General features: G+C 44.3%; 1 protein-coding gene across 5 annotated transcripts in view; it reads left to right on the forward strand.

Moving 5' to 3' along the window:
- aifm1 (apoptosis inducing factor mitochondrion associated 1) overlaps positions 1 to 17,748 on the forward strand; it is a 65,485-nt gene that overhangs the window by 15,340 nt on the left and 32,397 nt on the right. For all 5 annotated transcript variants that reach the window (XM_078412276.1, XM_078412273.1, XM_078412272.1 and 2 more), the window contains 3 exons: positions 4,090 to 4,195; positions 15,951 to 16,010; positions 16,995 to 17,122. In XM_078412276.1, the coding sequence (XP_078268402.1) occupies positions 4,090 to 4,195; positions 15,951 to 16,010; positions 16,995 to 17,122 (294 nt within the window). The remainder of the gene's footprint in view (positions 1 to 4,089; positions 4,196 to 15,950; positions 16,011 to 16,994; positions 17,123 to 17,748) is intronic.

Consider the following 17,748-nt stretch of genomic DNA (forward strand, 5'->3'; position numbering starts at 1 on the left):
CGAGCAACATCTTGGTTAATCTCTGCACCCTCTCCAATTCAATATTTCATATTCAGCAGCATCCAGAACTGCAGAGTATTCTAGATGCGGCTGAATTAATATTGTACCAAGACCTCTACTATTTTCTATGCTCAAGCTAATGATGACGAACATCCCAAATACCTTGTCACCACCCTTTCGATCTGTGCTGACACCTTCAGAGATCTTTGAACTTGTACCATAACGTCACTTTTCCTTGCTATTCATGGTATCTGCCCTACCCTTATTTGATCTTTATTCCTCATGGTAATCCATCACCTCGCATGTCAGAATTAAATTTCATTTGCCATTGGCCTGTCTAATTTAACAATGGATTCATATCTTTATATCGTCCAACACTACCCATCTCCCTAGCAATAATATCACCAATTTCCATCTCATCTACAAATATATTCATTGTTCCGTCTTAGTCATTGATGTATATAACAAACAGCAAGAATCACTGCATCAATACCAATGTTAAACTGTTGGTCTCTGATTTTTACTTACAAAAGCAACCCTTCATTGTCATCTGTCCCACATTATTAATTTAGCATCAGATCTGAAACATTGCCTTGGATCCTATGGTTTCTATCTTGGTAGACTAACCTCACTGAAGAATGCTCTCAAACTTTTTTTGAAGTGCAGAGTACCTGCAATTAGACATAGACATAGAAAATAGGTGCAGGAGGAGGCCATTTGGCCCTTCGAGCCAGCACTGCCATTCATTGTGATCATGGCTGTTCATCTGAATTAGTAACCTGTACCTGACTTCTCCCCATACCCCTTGATTCAGCTAGCCCCTAGAGCTCTATCTAACTCTTTTTTAAACTCGTCCAGTGAATTGGCCTCCATGGCCTTCTGTGGCAGAAAATTCCACAAATTCACAACTCTCTGGGTGATTTTTTTTTTACTCATCTTAGTTTTAAATGGCCTCCCCTTTATTCTTAAACTGTGACCCCCTGGGTCTGGACTCCCCCAACATTGGGAACATTTTTCCTGCATCTAGCTTGTCCAGTCCTTTTATAATTTTATGTTTCTATAAGGTCCCCTCTCATCCTTCTAAATTCCAGTCCAGTCTTTCCAATCTTTCCTCATATGAAAGTCCCACCATCCCGGGGATTAACCTTGTGAACCTGCCTCAATTGCAAGGAAGTCCTTCCTCAAATTAGGAGACCAAAACTGCACACGATACTCCAGATGTGGTCTCATCAGGGCCCTGTACAACTCCTAGACTCAAATCCTTGCGTTATGAAGGCCAACATGCCATTAGCTTCCTTCACTGCCTACTTTACTTGCATGTTTACTTTCAGTTTGATTTATTCACAAAATGCTGGAGTAACTCAGCAGGTCAGGCAGCATCTCGGGAGAGAAGGAATGGGTGACGTTTCGGGTCGAGACCCTTCTTCAGACTGATGTCGGGGGTGGGACAAAGGAAGGATATAGGTGGAGACAGGAAGATAGAGGGAGATCTGGGAAGGAGGAGGGGAAGGGAGGGACAGAGGAGCTATCTGAAGTTGGAGAAGTCGACGTTCATATCACCGGGCTGCAAACTGCCCAGGCGAAATATGAGGTGCTGCTCCTCCAATTTCCGGCGGGCCTCACTATGGCACTGGAGGAGGCCCATGACAGAGAGGTCAGACTGGGAATGGGAGGGGGAGTTAAAGTGCTGGGCCACCGGGAGATCAGTTGCGTTAATGCGGACCGAGCGCAGGTGTTCAGCGAAGCGATCGCCGAGCCTGCGCTTGGTTTCGCCGATATAAATAAGTTGACATCTAGAGCAGCGGATGCAATAGATGAGGTTGGAGGAGGTGCAGGTGAACCTCTGTCTCACCTGGAAAGACTGTTTGGGTCCTTTGATGGAGTTGAGGGGGGAGGTAAAGGGACGGGTGTTGCATCTCGTGCGGTTGCAAGGGAAAGTGCCCGGGGTTGGGGTGGTTTGGGTAGGAAGGGACGAGTGAACCAGGGAGTTACGGAGGGAACGGTCTCTGCGGAACGCAGAGAGGGGAAGGGATGGGACTGGTGTAAAAGGACACCTAGGTCTCAATGCACTTCCCTTTTTCCCAATCTGACACCATTGAGATAATAATCTGTCTCCTTGTTCTTGCCGACAAAGTGGATAATCTCACATTTATCTACATTGTACTGCATCTGCCATGCATCTGCCCACTCACTCAACCTGTCCAAGTCACCCTGCAACCTCCTAGCATCCTCTTCGCAGTTCACACTGCCACCCAGCTTTGTATCATCTGCAAATTTGCTTGTGTTACTTTTAATTCCATCATCTAAATCATTAATATATATTGTAAATTGCAGGAAACTGTGGGACATGATTGCTCAAAATGAAGGAGTATTGGGTTTGGCATTGAGAACCCAGAATTTATGTATTGGGACCACACATATGATGGCATAAATGATGGAAAGAGTGCACTACCTTTCAAATTATCCACACATCTGCCTCATCAAGTTGTTGTGCCTCACCTATTGCAACAAATGCCTCATCACAGCTAAGAATCCACACAAAAACTCCATGAAGCATGGTGCTCACATCTCTCTCAAATAATATCAATCTACTTGGCTCTTGTATCATTTACAAATTCCAATATTATTTCACTTATCTGAACTGTCTCCTCTTAATTAAGTTACTCTATTTCAGTTTATTTGCCTATGTAGTTAACAGGTGATCTTTAAAAGTAGTGGTTCAAAATAATGATTAACTTTTCAATTGTGATTATCCATTATTTCATTTCAGAATTCAATTTGCCATGGCAATATGCACTCTTCATTCTTTTGTTATTAGTCTCATCCAGTGTTGTCAAGTTTTTGAAGATCAATCTTACCAGTCTTTTTCAAATTGAACAGAATTTTCATAAATGTAAAGCTTATTAGCCTGCAATTCTCAGGAATGTGTTAATTTTTTTCCTTTTTTTAATTGGGAATTTTTATATTCACTGCTCAGTCATTAAACCTCTGTTTATGACATTTCTGATACTGAATTATTTCCCTCTCCAATCTTATTTTAACAATGTTATTTTTACACTTGCATACAATGTCATATTAAAATACTGTATTCCCTTGAACAAGTTGAGTTATATTACGACCCTCCTCGGCGAATCTTAACTTAGAAGTTGTTTGATTGAGGTCCAATGTTGAATGTTCTAATGAGATCAAGTCAGAAATATGTTTGACATACATAGAGGCACAAAAAACCTGTTGAACAGTTGCTGGAGCAACAAACAAGCTGGTGGAGGAACTTGATGAATTGTCCAACACCTGCATCTGCTCAATTCGCTGGGCTATTCCAGCAGAGTGTTATTTGACACATAGGATTATTTAAAATAGATTAATTTTGGACTACTGTTAAAAGCAAACAGAAAGTCTGCCACGTACCACCCATTTCCTGTGATTTTTAAGAGTTTATAGCTGAAACATAAATTTCATAAATTGATGGTGTTTATTAAATGTTCACTGATTGTAATACATTAATTGGTCCAGCCTCCACTTGTAACCTTTGTTGTATTTAGACATCTTCTCTGTTGCCTCACTCGAGCCATCCAAATATCTAACTTTACAAAATCCCCACTTTCCAGCCGACGGGTATTTTTGGAATAGAAATCCTTCAATCTGAAATAATCCTGTCTACAGTGAAATTGTACCATTGAAATACTCTTCTCACTCATCTCTTCTTCAAAATTGTTGCAATACATTTTCAGAATTATTTTTGTTTCATGTACTGGATCTTGACAGGCTGATAAGACCTCATGATCTTCTTGAATATTTCCTTGTCTGATATTTTTCTCCCACTCCCGCCATTCCTCAATCAGAAACACTGACCCCTGCACTGACAGCTCAATGTTGCTTTCTGTTGTTGGATCACCAGGAGAGCTGAATCAATTGGCATTGATGAAGGCATATGAAAATACATTTAACACCAGATGAAATACATAATGAACGACGCCAGCGTCAATTTTAGAAACAATTAGATAAAACAAATTTAGAAACAAAAAATCACTTTTTAATTAATTTGGAAATGTTGATCAGATATACCACATTAACACAATTTGTTCACAGGTATATAGTACATTACAAGAAGACAAAGAAAGGTACAAAGTGCGCGTCGCACAGATGCGATTAAAATCCAGTGAGGAAAGAAAACCTGAAGAATTGTCAGCAAAAGGTAAGTAAGTATTTTCTTCTGCTTTCTTGAGGTGCAGATGCAGGCAGAGGTGCAGCAGATATTTGGCACTCTCATTGAAAGTCTTAACTCGTGTATCTAAAAGGTGGGCTTTTGCAGTTGTTTAACATGACTCTGATTCTGTACTTGGTGCCCTTTCTCACACTCTTGTGCTGGAGTAACTCAGCAGATTAGGCAGCATCTGTGGGGGGAATGGCTGGGTAACATTTTGGGTCGGGACCCTTCAGACATTATAGGCAGGGAGAGAAAGCTGAAAAAGCAACAGGCTTTTGCTTGTCTCCCCACCCGGTAACGGCTCCACTGTTGGGCCGAAGGGGGAGCGAGAGGAGTAGGGAGGGGGGGTAGGAAGGCAGGGGGGGAGGGGGAGGGAGGAGGAGAGGGGGAGGGAGGGATGTGGAGAGGGGGAGGGAGGGAGGGGAGGGTAGGGAGGGTGGGGGTGGGGAGGGGCGGAGGGAAGGGGGGGGGAGGTGTGAAGGGGAGGGTGTAGGGGAGGGGGAGGAGAGGGTGCTGCACAAATGCAGGAGAGGTTTGGACCCAACGGGTCCACATGGTCTAGTAGTACAATAAAAGAAGACAAAGAAAGGTAGAAGGTAGACCCTTCTGAAGAAGGGATGGGCGATGTTTCCAGTCTAGACCCTTTCCGAAACATCACCCATTCCTTCTCTCTAGAGATGCTGCCTGAGTTACTCCAGCATTTTGTGTCCATCTTTGGTTTAAACCAGCATCTGGAATTCCTGTCTACACAGGTGGACTAAGTGACAGGCTAGAACTGAAAAGGAGTTGAAAAGGTGCCAGACAAGAAGAGAAGAGAATGTGAAATGCAAAGTAAGAGGGAGGGAGGGATGCAGGTGGAAGGGGAGGAATAAAGGAGGGTTGGGATAGTGGGAGAAATGGGTGTGCACAAGGGAGGGGGGAAACTACTGGAAGATAGAGGGGAAAAGAGGTAAGTAGGGTTACTTAAAATTGGATAATTCACTGTTCATAACAGTAGTCTGGTTTCCTAGCTAATAATGATTGTAAAAAAATAATTGACAATATATTAGCAGTGAGACTCTTATTGTAATTTATCTTGTTTTGAAAGTATCTGACCCACTGATGCCATTATTACAGAAATTAATAAAGGCTGCTTGCTTTTGTCAAGTCTGATAAAAGTAAATTATTAACAAAAAGGAATTCTTCTGACAAAAATATCTATCTCTATAAAAGGGGGATTATTTGCCTAGTTGTTTAAAATAAAGGAAACTTGGCATATTGTTTGCAAAAATTGGAAGTAATTCAGGACTCTTATCACCTTGGATGGAATTACATTGGCTGCAAATGGTGGTGCATAGATAGTTCAGCTGGAAGTGGTGGTGCGCAGATAGTTCATAGCCAGAGGCTAAAAGTTGTTAGTCCTTTGAACTGAACTGAAGTAAATAAAAGGAGGCAGCATAAAGAAACTACATATTTTTGTTGGAGGCTATTAAGTCTGGAAGGTGCACATATTTCTCCATTTTTGTTTTAGTTTGTCTTATGCTAATTGATTTTCTTGGACTGTGTTCAGTGAAACATGTCAAGTTGATATTTGGCGGTTGCTTTGACTGGTATTAATTCTGCAAGCATAATGTTTCCTTGAAGGCCCTGCCTTTGATTCAAAACATGGAAAATGTGGACTTTGCTTGGGTAATTTAAGAAGTTTTGAACTGAAGATGAAAATTTTGCTGCTTCTGGCTTTTAAAAATTTTCATGTCTACCGTTTCATAAGTCATAGAAGTGTAATTGGGCTATTCAACCCATCAAGTCTACTCTGCCATTCAATCATCCAATCTATCGTTCCCTCTCAACCCCATTCTCCTGCTTTCTTCCCATAACCTTTGACATCCTCACTAATCAAAACCTGTCAATCCTAGCTTTAAAAATACCTTGGCCTTCACAACTGTCTGTGGCAATGATTTTCACAGATTTACCTCCCTCTGGCCAAATTTTCTCCTTATCTTTTTCCTTTCTAAAAGTACATCCTTTTATTCTGAGGTTGTGTACTCTGGTCCTAGACTATCCCACTAGTGGAAAGATCCTCTCCATATCCACTCTTTTCAGGCTTTTCACTATTCGGTAAGTTTCAATGAGGTCCTCCCTCATCCTTCTAAACTCCAGCGAGTACAGGTCCAGAGCTGTCAAACACTCCTCAACCTTGGGACCATACTCGTAAACCTTCTCTGGACTCTCTCCAATGACAGCACATCCCTTCCCGGATATGGGGCCCAAAACTGCTCACAATTCTCCAAATGTGGGGTCTGTCCTAATGCCTTATAACGCCTCAGCATTGCATTCCTGTTTTTATATTCTAGTCCTCTCGAAATGAATGCTAACATTGCATTGTTCTTCATTACCACCGATTCAACTTGCAAATTAATCTTTTGGAAATCCTGCACCAGCTCTGCCGATTTCCGATTTCTGAATCTTCCCATTTAGAAAATACTCATGCTTTTATTCCTACTATTGTTGTAGTCTGTGGCCTATTAGAAAAAACAGGCAGACAACCGAATTCGTTTAAACTCTTTATTCTACTCACCCAGGTGGGAGAGAGTCTAGAAACCGGAGCGTTTAGAAACACTCAGGAAGCTAGTGTAGTCTCTCTCCCCGAATGCTAACAATTACACATATTTATACCCAAAATACATTTCCTGTTGCTACCATATATGGCAAGTTTTACAATGTCCTATAAATCTTGATGTCCCCTTTAGGACCCCCCATGTCCTCCGTGTCCTGTGTGACCTACATGTCCTCGGTATTCCCAGGACCAAAGAACAGTCGATATGACCAAATGTTCCCCTTAACCATCAAAGGATGGTTAAGCATCAAAGCCTTAAAGCCAGTTACCCATATCAAAGGATGGTCAACCATCAAAGCCTTAAAGCCAGTTGCCCATATCAAAGGATGGTCAACCATCAAAGCCTTAAAGCCATAAACCGTGCCTCCATGGAACAACAGGATGTCCTGGCTACATAAACGAACTGGAGCTTTTACACCTTTTTTACACCCCTGCAATAAAACCCATATGGCCAAAGGTTTGAACGTTTAACCCCTTACATTCCCCTCTTTGATTATAGTATAATCACCGTTTGTGTTTGTGTTTAAAAATTATTTTTAAATTGACCGATTAACAAGTAGTTGGCGTATACATGGACCGAAACAATAACAAATTAACAGAATCACTATAATTAACAGAAAGATACTGCCATAATGGAAAATCGGTCCCCACAAATATCCTAAACCAAACCAATCCCATCTGGAAGCATTAATTCGATCCTTGGCTAAATCTGCCCCTATCTTCCTAGCCCCTTCTATAACCTCCCTCACATGCCCCGCGATATTGGTGATATTAGAGGATACATCTGGTACAAATGTACAACATTCTTGCCCTATCATAGCACAGGTACCCCCTTTCTCGGCTAGCAGGAAATCTAGGGCCATACGATTCTGGAGAGCGACAAGACGCAGAGCCACCATTTCAGTTGTTAACTGGCCTATTTGTTCCTGAGTCTCGTACAGTCCATCAGCAGTACAATTTGCTAATTGTTCCAGGGCACTAGCTAAGTTTCTAATTTCAGTTCCCGCCCGAGCGGTTCCCCATCTTGGGAATACTATCCACCAAAACCTCTCAAACTCCGATACAGCTCGTTTGGAGCGCCACTCTGGATGCTGTAGGGGATGATTTATAATTCGTAAATGTGGGATTACAAAAGCTAGATAACAGCACCCTGTCCAGGTCTCATAAGATCCCTGATCATACTGTGGCGACATAGTCCTGGTAACCAGACATATGCCCAGTTCCCACATATTAAGTAAGTCCCATTAAGAGGTCTTGGGGGAACTGCAGTACTGATATGGGTGCATGTGCTGAATCCCACAGACAGGCTAACCTCATTTGGTCTAGATCCCATTCTACAGAAACAGGTTGTATTTATTGGCGTTTCTGGAGAGTCATGAGGAGAATTAATCTGTATCCGGGGCCAATTTTCCTGTGTTTGATTAAGATAGGGTCTCAAGGACCACCCATTAAAACACTGACATCCACAGTCATCCGATTGGTTTTCATAATCCGTACACCAATTATTGGGGCCAGGGCTCTGTGAGTGATTCAAAAAGACCCGGGCAGACCTGACTTCACTCGGAGTAAAGGGGACCGGGTAAAGAGGCATCATGCTTCTACCATGTGTTGGAACCTGGGCACATACCCAACAGGCAGACCGTTCCACCTTTGAAGCATATGTCCGACATAAAGAAAGAAAATGATTAGTTCGTCCGAGACCCGAGGTTCGACCTTCTACCTGACTACCAAGGGTTAATATAATACACAATCCCCATGTCAGCCTCATGTTGTTCCGTGGTTTCCCCCCTGGGACAAATATTTCTTGCAGTCTGAGCAATGTATCCAGCGAGGATTTCCTTCCACCTTCACAGCCGTCGGGGTAGTTAGTAACACCTGGACTGGTCCGTTCCACCTTTTTCCTAGTTTCTCACGATTCCAGTTACGGGTCCAAACATAGTCTCCAGGCTGTAAATCATGCGGTGGCGAATCGTCCCATGGTTTCTGAGCGTCTCGAACCTGAGAATGCAAGGCTGATAAAGATTGAGTTAATAATTTCATATATTGAATTAAACGCTCATCCAGGGCGTGCAGTTCATGGAGGTTGATGCACCCTTTTTCCTCTGCCCCCCAAGGGGTTCGGAGTGGTTTCCCGTATAATACCTCAGCTGGGGTTAAACCTGTAGTAGAGTGGGGGGTTATACGCATAGAGAATAATGCCATCGGCAGGACCTGGACCCAATTTAATTTAGTCTCCTCTTGGAGTTTGGCCAATTTATTTTTTAGTGTGCCATTTGCTCGTTCCACTATACCTGCAGCCTGTGGATGGTGTACGCAGTGGAACTGCTGCCGGATATTCAACTGTTTGCACATTTCCTCATTAACTTTAGCTGTGAAATGGGCTCCATTGTCCGAGCTTAATGTACATGGTAATCCAAACCGTGGTACTATCTCCCTTAATAAAACTGCTGCCGTGGTGGTAGCTGTATTATTAGTCGTTGGCACCGCTTCAATCCACCGGCTAAACACATCAACAATAACTAAACAATACTTATAACTATGTACACGTGGCAATTCAATAAAATCAATTTGTAAACATTCAAACGGTCGCCGGGATAGTGGCGTGGTTCGTGGCTCCATCAGAACCGTACGACCGGGGTTGTTCTTTGCACAGATCACACATTCAGCAGTAATTTTCGTCACCCCCCTACTCATTTTGGGGTGATACCATGTAGCATTTATTACATCCAACATTCCCCTCTTACCAGCATGGGTAAGAGAGTGCACATAATGCAACAAAACAGGTAAAAGCGCGTTAGGGACACAAACTTTGCCAGAGGCAGTAACCCAAAGCGAGTCAGATTCGCGAGGGGAACACCCATCCTGGCTCCACTGGTGTCTCTCAGCCTCGGGGGCGTCCCCCTGAAGCTGGCAGAGTTCCGAAACACTGGGCATAGCGGTAGTTACAGAAAACTTGTTGTTCGCCTGAAGGGACTAAAAGGGTAGGGGTCAGGGCCTCTGTGCGTGCCAATGTGTCAGCCAATGCATTCCCGACAGAAACGGGATCCTTGGCAGATGTATGCGAATTACATTTAATGACAGCCAAGGTGTTTGGGAGTGTTAAAGCCGCCAGTAGATTTTGAACAAACAGGGCATTTTTAATAGGAGTGCCTGCAGCAGTCAAAAAGCCCCTGTGCTGCCACAAGGCACCAAAATCATGTGCAACTCCAAAGGCATATCGTGAGTCGGTATAAATATTAGCACGTTGGCCAGCGCAAAGATGGCAGGCCCGCGTGAGGGCAAATAATTCGGCTTGCTGGGCAGAGTGAGATGAACTGAAAGAGGCGCATTCAAGGGTTGCCCCATCTTCCACAACTGCATAAGCAGCACGTCGTTGTCCACAATCTGTTACCAAAGAGGAGCCATCCACATAAATATTCCGGGCATTCAACAGTGCCATGTCCGATATGGTGGTTGTCATCTGTAAGGCCAATTCTGTCAGAGCAATACAATCATGAGGAGGTGCCTCCTCCGGAGGGAGGAAGGCTGAAGGATTAATGGTGGTGCAGGTGCGAAAAGTCAGAGCTGGATTACCTAAAAGAGCAAGTTCATACTTCTGCTGGTGAGCACTGGAGAGGTGACTGCGTGGCGGTTGGTTGAGCAGCTGTAAAATAGCATGGGTGGTATATACCACAACCGGATGGTGTAATGTCAAATTGGCCGATGCTCCCAGCAAGACATGAATGGCGGGGAGTAATTGCAAACACGGCGGGAAGGTGAGAGCCACCGAGTCCAAAGGTGAGGAGAAATAGGCCACGGGGCGATGGCTCGTCCCGTGGTGCTGGGTGAGAACCCCAGAGGCGCACCCGTCAGTAATAGTAACATACAGATGAAATGGTCGGTCGTAGAGAGGTCTCCCGAGTGCTGGGGCACTGGTCACGGCTTCACGGAGTGATGTAAAGGCTTGCAGCTGCTCCTCAGTGAGCGCAAAATGTTGGGGTGCCTTGACAGAAGAAAGTGGAGACAGGAGTTTAATGTAGGCAGCAACATCCGGGATCCATTGTCGACAGAAATTAATAAGTCCGAGGAAAGCCCGCATCTGCTTAGGGGTAGTCGGCGTCACGTAGTTACGAATAGGCGCCGTACGATCTATGGTGAGGGCACACTCCTGGGCAGTAAGCATAATCCCTAGGAACTTAACGGTCTCACAGCCCTCAGACACCTTCCGTTTGGGAATCGCATACCCCCAGGAGTGTAATGCCTGCAACAAAGTGTTTGTGTCCTTTTGATTTGCAGTCAGGGATGGACTAGCCAAAAGTAAATCATCGACATACTGTACTACGGTAGAACCCTGGGTTAACTGTAACGTGGCTAACTGTTTTGCTAAGACCTGAGAGAAAATGATAGGTGAGTGGACAAATCCTTGTGGCAATCGAGTCCAGGTGTATTGTTGTCCCTCATAGGTAAAAGCAAATAAGTACTGGGATTCCGAATGTAATGGTACGGCAAAGAAAGCGTGCTGGAGATCCACGATGGTGAAGATGGCAGCGGAGGCCGGAATTAGGCTCAGTATAGTAGCGGGGTTAGATACTATCGGTGTCATAGGGACCACAATTTCATTAATGGCCCGTAGGTCTTGAACTAATCTCCACATATTCCGTCCCGGTTTAGGGACGGGAAAAATAGGGGTATTACATGGTGAGCTGCAGGGCACTAAGACACCTTGCTGAAGCAAAGCTGTCACCAGGGTCCGTATTCCATCCACCGCTGTCCTTTTAAGTGGATATTGTGGTAGTTGGGGTAGCCGTACATCTGGTAGGATCTGGATCCGCACAGGATCGCAGATAGTCTTTCCCACTTCAATATCACTGAGCGCCCAAAAATCACCTTTTGGCACTTCACAGTCCTGGGCCTGGTGATGGGCTACCCGTCCAGTGAGAAGGCAGGTGCGGCTCCAGTACATCACCGTCCCTCCTATGTCCGGGACCTCCTGGTAGATATCGTAGAGCGCCTGATCCGTTTGTACCTGCGCTTTAAATGCCTGTCCACCAAGCTCCTTTGCTGTGTGTCCATCATTAACGCGGAGGGTGATGTGGGGTAATATTCCTGGCGGTTGTTTCCACAGGAGACAGGGGATTTCTACTAGAAGAGCCGTTCCAGCGTGTCCTTCAACATGTCCGTAAACTAGTACCCGACATTCTTCTCCTGAGAATCGCTTGTAGAAATCAGCAACAGATGCATCTATGCCGGTGGCATCGTAGGCAAGGGTAACATGGGAGTCCAGGATGTCCTCACACAGGGCCGATGGTGGCACATCGATGGACCACCACTGAGGTGGGCAGGGTGTGCGTACAAGGTTCGTCTGATAAGTACGCTCGACAATCAGACCTTGAGGGTGACAAATAATGAGAATACACAAGGCACATAAAAGATCACGTCCTGCCAGGCAGCACCCGATACCGTCTGTTACTGAGAAAGCCACTTGGCACTGGATCCCCAAAGCCATTACTGAAAGTACCTCAGTTTGGCGGTATTGCTGCGACCGTCCTTCTAAGCCGGAAAGATAGGTGTAACGGGAAGATAAGGGGAGGTGGTGTCTCTCCACCACTGCTCTGTCCAGGGTAGACAGGGTTGCTCCAGTATCAATCAAAAACCGGACCGGGTGTCCAGCAACATTAATGTCCATCATAGGCTCCCCTTCTGCTGTGGAGACAACGGGGAAATTTCGAGAGCCCCCACTGCACCCTCAACGGCTATAATAATTTTGGTCTTGTCGTTTCCCAGGCTCCCTGATGGTGTAGGGGGTGCGTGGTAGGGCATAGCCCCCACTTTGTCCATACTGTCCCTGCCCAGTAGGGCATTCACGTCTCCAATGATCTCTACTTCCGCAGTTATAACACGTACCTAGATCTGGATCCGATCGGTCGGGACCAGCATTGCAGTGGCCGTTCCTACTTCCTTGCCATCGTCGCTGTTGGGAACGTCCAAAATCAGATCTCTGACCACGGTGATTACCCCTTCGTTGTTGGTAGAATATCCTACTATTTCCCATCTCATTGTCCAGTTCTCATCATCACCCATAACTGGGTTCAACAAGTATTCATGTTTTACCTGGACACCGGTATTAGTCCCCGTAGGCATTGTTGGCTTACTTCGTTTCCAATGGGCTAGTACCAATCGACGGAATTCCTCCACACTCCTCGTAGCCCAGTCCAGATCAGTATTAACCAAGGCTTGAATCGCTGGAGGCAGACATTGCATAAAGATAGCATTGAATTGAGCGGAGGGCTGCCCAGTGTGGTAATTGGTGTCCCCACTGTAATTAGCATATACACTACAAAACCGTTGGAAAAAATCAGATCCCTCCTCGCCAGGTTTGGGTTTAGTTTCCAACACTCGAGACATATCAACCCGTGGCCTTAGGGACATCTTTAAAGCCTCCAACATGTGCTCAACCTGCTGTGGCTCTTGATTTTGGAATCCTCGTATTTGTAAATAAGTGTCCTGAGGCACAGCAGCCCTATGTGCCATCGCCGCTTTCCACTTTAGAGACTCAGCAGGGGTGAGGAGGAGGGACAGAGCATCAAACTGATCTTCGGGACTCGCTTTGTAAACTTGCATCATAATGCAGAAATGACTAACAAATCCCTGGGCATCTACTTGTTTATTCGGCGCCTGTTGGGTAATAATGACAAGATCGGATGGCTTCCACGGGGATCGAACAGGAATCACGTCTGGTTGGTTACCCTGTCCAGCCTGTGGGTTGGGAACCATGCGAATAGGGAAGGCAGTACCCTCAGTCTCTACCGCCGCTCGTGCAGATTCTTGTTCGTGGCGCAACTTAACCCTTTCACCAATGGTTGTCTGGGACCTACCCACGTCCCCTGATGCTGCCTCATAATCGGGAGGTTGTCCCGAGTATTCTGGCGGGGAGGGTAGGACAGGGACTGGCAACACTGCAGCTGGTAGCGCTACCTGTGGGGCTGTGGGGATCGGACGTGTCCAGGGTTCCTCGTCACCCTCGGATTCCTGATTACCTAATATAGCCGCTATGCCTTCCAGTGGTTCGGACTCTGACTTTGGTTGTTGTGCGGGATATATCCCTTTGATACCGGTTTTAAATTCTCCTCGAGCTCGGGTATTACGGCCGAGTTTTAGATCATACACCTTACATTCCGCCTGCAGAATATCCAATGTTTTTGGTACACCCGACTTATCACATACCGATATCCCTCTACTACTTGCATTTTCCCTCCAACTTCGCTCCCTCGACTCCTGATGGCGCTTCTGCGCCTCCTCCTTCCATTCCTTAATCCTCTTTTTCCATTTCTTTGCCGCTTCCCGCTCCCAAATCAATTGTTCCGCTGCTTTGATAGTTTCTACATTCCATGTACCTCCCACTGGCCAGGACTCGTTTCCCAATCGTTTCATTAATGAAGCAGATAACATTCTATAATCTTTACCATTTTCTGGCAATAAATAACACATGTGTTGTACCGGGGCACCGCCATCACTCTTATCCAAAGATTGTCCCATATGTCTGATTGCTAATTACCCGAAAATATGTTATCAATAAATACTACCAATAAATATTACTAATAAATATTAATTGCACCCAGACCAAGACAATGACAACAAGAGTGACCGCCCCCTTACCTTCTTAATCCGTATCCTTATCCTTATCCTTATCCTTATCGGTTCGTCCGTGAATCTCAGTTGGACACGAAATCAACCCCAAACGAGGGACTTCAATGTCTGAAAAACGTCAACGTCCGGGGTCTCGAACAACGGTCGAGAAGTGCACTCTGTCCCCTGCGGACGTGTTTCAGCCACCGATGCCGCTTAGTCGTTCGTGGTTGACGGTGCCAAAGAGATCCTGCCGACTACGCCAAATGTTGTAGTCTGTGGCCTATTAGAAAAAACAGGCAGACAACCGAATTCGTTTAAACTCTTTATTCTACTCACCCAGGTGGGAGAGAGTCTAGAAACCGGAGCGTTTAGAAACACTCAGGAAGCTAGTGTAGTCTCTCTCCCCAAATGCTAACAATTACACATATTTATACCCAAAATACATTTCCTGTTGCTACCATATATGGCAAGTTTTACAATGTCCTATAAATCTTGATGTCCCCTTTAGGACCCCCCATGTCCTCCATGTCCTTTGTGACCTACATGTCCTCGGTATTCCCAGGACCAAAGAACAGTCGATATGACCAAATGTTCCCCTTAACCATCAAAGGATGGTTAAGCATCAAAGCCTTAAAGCCAGTTACCCATATCAAAGGATGGTCAACCATCAAAGCCTTAAAGCCAGTTGCCCATATCAAAGGATGGTCAACCATCAAAGCCTTAAAGCCATAAACCGTGCCTCCATGGAACAACAGGATGTCCTGGCTACATAAACGAACTGGAGCTTTTACACCTTTTTTACACCCCTGCAATAAAACCCATATGGCCAAAGGTTTGAACGTTTAACCCCTTACACTATCAAAGTGCATGACCGTACAGTTTGCTATGCTGCACTCCACCTGCCACTTCTTTTCCCGCTCTCCTTACCTATTCCACACTACCTGCCCCCTTCCTATCTTCGTATCATCCGTAAACTTGGCCACGAGGCCATCAATTCCATAATCTAACACTGACCCCCTGAGGAACACCACGAGTCACTGGCAGCCTGTAAGGGTTAACATTGGGCATGGTAACCCTTACATAGCTGCTTGCCCAATGTTAACCCTTACAAGCCAACCAGAAAAAGCCCCCACTATTCCCAATCTGTCTTCTGCCATTCAGCCAAAGTCTATCAATGCTAGTATCTTCCGACTGATACCATGGGCTCTCATAGTTTTTTAACAGCCACACGTGCAGCACCTTATCAAAGGCCTTCTGAAAATCCAGATAAACAAAATGTTTCTACTCTCCTTTGTCTATCAAGCTATTTGCTTCCTCAAAGAATTCCAACAGGTTTGACAGGCAAGATTTCTCCTTCACAACACCATGCTGACTTTGGGCTATTTTATTATGTCTCATCAAAACCTTCCAATTAAAATGTTTTCATCTGGATGAGGATTGGGTTACATGAGCCTGATTAATTTGGCTCTGAATTGTTTTAAACATTGTATGATAAGAAAGTTGTGTCCAATGGTTTATGATGTGTATTTGTCATTACAGCAGATGCCTCTGAATTGCCCGGTTCAGTGAAAGCAGAGAAATTGGAAACTGAGATTGAAGGTGCGTTTTGACCTTTTCCCACGTACAGTATTTTAAGTTTTATTTTGTCCTTGCAAACCATTAAACAAAATCAATGTATATTTAATGATCAATTTGATAATATTGTGAATTTGATGTAAATATTAGATGAATTGCATCCATGTATCTTGATCTGATTGGAGTTACTGATGCTGTATATTGAAGTATAACGTGATTAAAATGACATTGTTATGGTGTCTGAAAAAACAATTCATGCGGCCTGTGGTCCAAATTATGCAGTTACTTGAATTGTTCTCGATATATATATATGGGCACCTTGTGTGATTTAGAAGTACAGTAAACCCTCATTTTAATGTACCCCTTTACAATGGATTGACGGGGTGAGTGGGAGCTGACAACCGGGGGCTGTGACGTGGGCTGTGCAGGGCAGTCGATAGGGTAGCTGATCGGAAGGAGCTTGCTGCTACTGACCAGTGTCATCGCCGCCTAGTTTTAAGGTGAAACGACACAGGGTGCTGGAGTAAGTCAGCAGACTGAATCAGTCTGAAGAAGGGTCGCGACATCATCTCTCCATGTTCTCCAGAGATACTGGCTGACCTGCTGAGTTACTTCAGCATTTTGGGTCCTTTTGTATATTAACCATCATCTGTTCTTTGTTTCAACTACATACAATGATAACACATTACACTATCCCCTATCGTTCGTTATAACGTGGGTGTACTGTACGATGAAATTAATTTTAGGGTTGTAAATTTGAATTAATTGAATTATATTTTTCTGCATTTGCTTGTGGGATATTTGAATTTCTGGTCATCTGATGCTGTTTCTGCAGTTCATTGCAAAAAATATAATCTGTTGCATTTTAACTAAGATACATAACTATTATTGATCACAAAGTAATGTAGCTTACCTGTTATGTGATTGATGGTGCTGGAGAAAAGTCCTTCATTGTTGTTGCTCAAGACTATATAGAATTTGTTTAATGTGTTTCTCCTCTTCTGACAGCAGCAACAGTTGAACCAGTCAGTGCTAGGCCTGACATACCATCACATGTTCCTTACCTTCTGATTGGTGGAGGCACTGCGTCATTCGCTGCAGCTAGATCTATACGTGCACGCGATCCTGGAGCAAGGGTGGGCAAATATCTCATTTATTTGTATGGATTTCTAATTAAATACGATTTGAGTATACCATCCCTTAGTATGTTTAATTGTTCCTTTGCTAAATTACTATGACAAAATGGAAGAGTTGTAACATATCTATATGACCCAGATAGAGAAAGGAAAATTATCCAAACTGAAATTGCATTTGAGCATGATTGGAATGACAAAGATGAATTTTGAAATATTCCCGAATTATAAATGTACAAGAAATCAGTGCCTTAAGGAGTCTTTTAGGAAAATAAGTACATTTGCATACTGTAGTCCAGGCGAAGGATGTTATCACAATGATACTTAATGAAATAACACCCAGTGTATGGCTTACAGCTTTAACAGAGCAGTTGTTTGTAGTAGAGGCAGTGCAGGGAAGGTTCATGAGAGTAATTCATGAATTGAAAGTGTGAATGTAAGGGTTGGCAGATTGAACCTGTAGTCATTGGATACCTGAAGAATGAAAAATGATTTTATTGAATCAACAAGGTTCTGAGGGAAGAATGACACAGTGGATGCTGAGAGCATGTTTCCCAAATTGGGAGTATCCAGCATAGAGAAATGAGTGCAGCAGTAAAATCCAGAATGGCATGACTTAAATTGATAAA

This window comes from Rhinoraja longicauda, chromosome 15, assembly GCF_053455715.1.
Source record: "Rhinoraja longicauda isolate Sanriku21f chromosome 15, sRhiLon1.1, whole genome shotgun sequence".
NCBI lineage: Eukaryota > Metazoa > Chordata > Chondrichthyes > Rajiformes > Arhynchobatidae > Rhinoraja > Rhinoraja longicauda.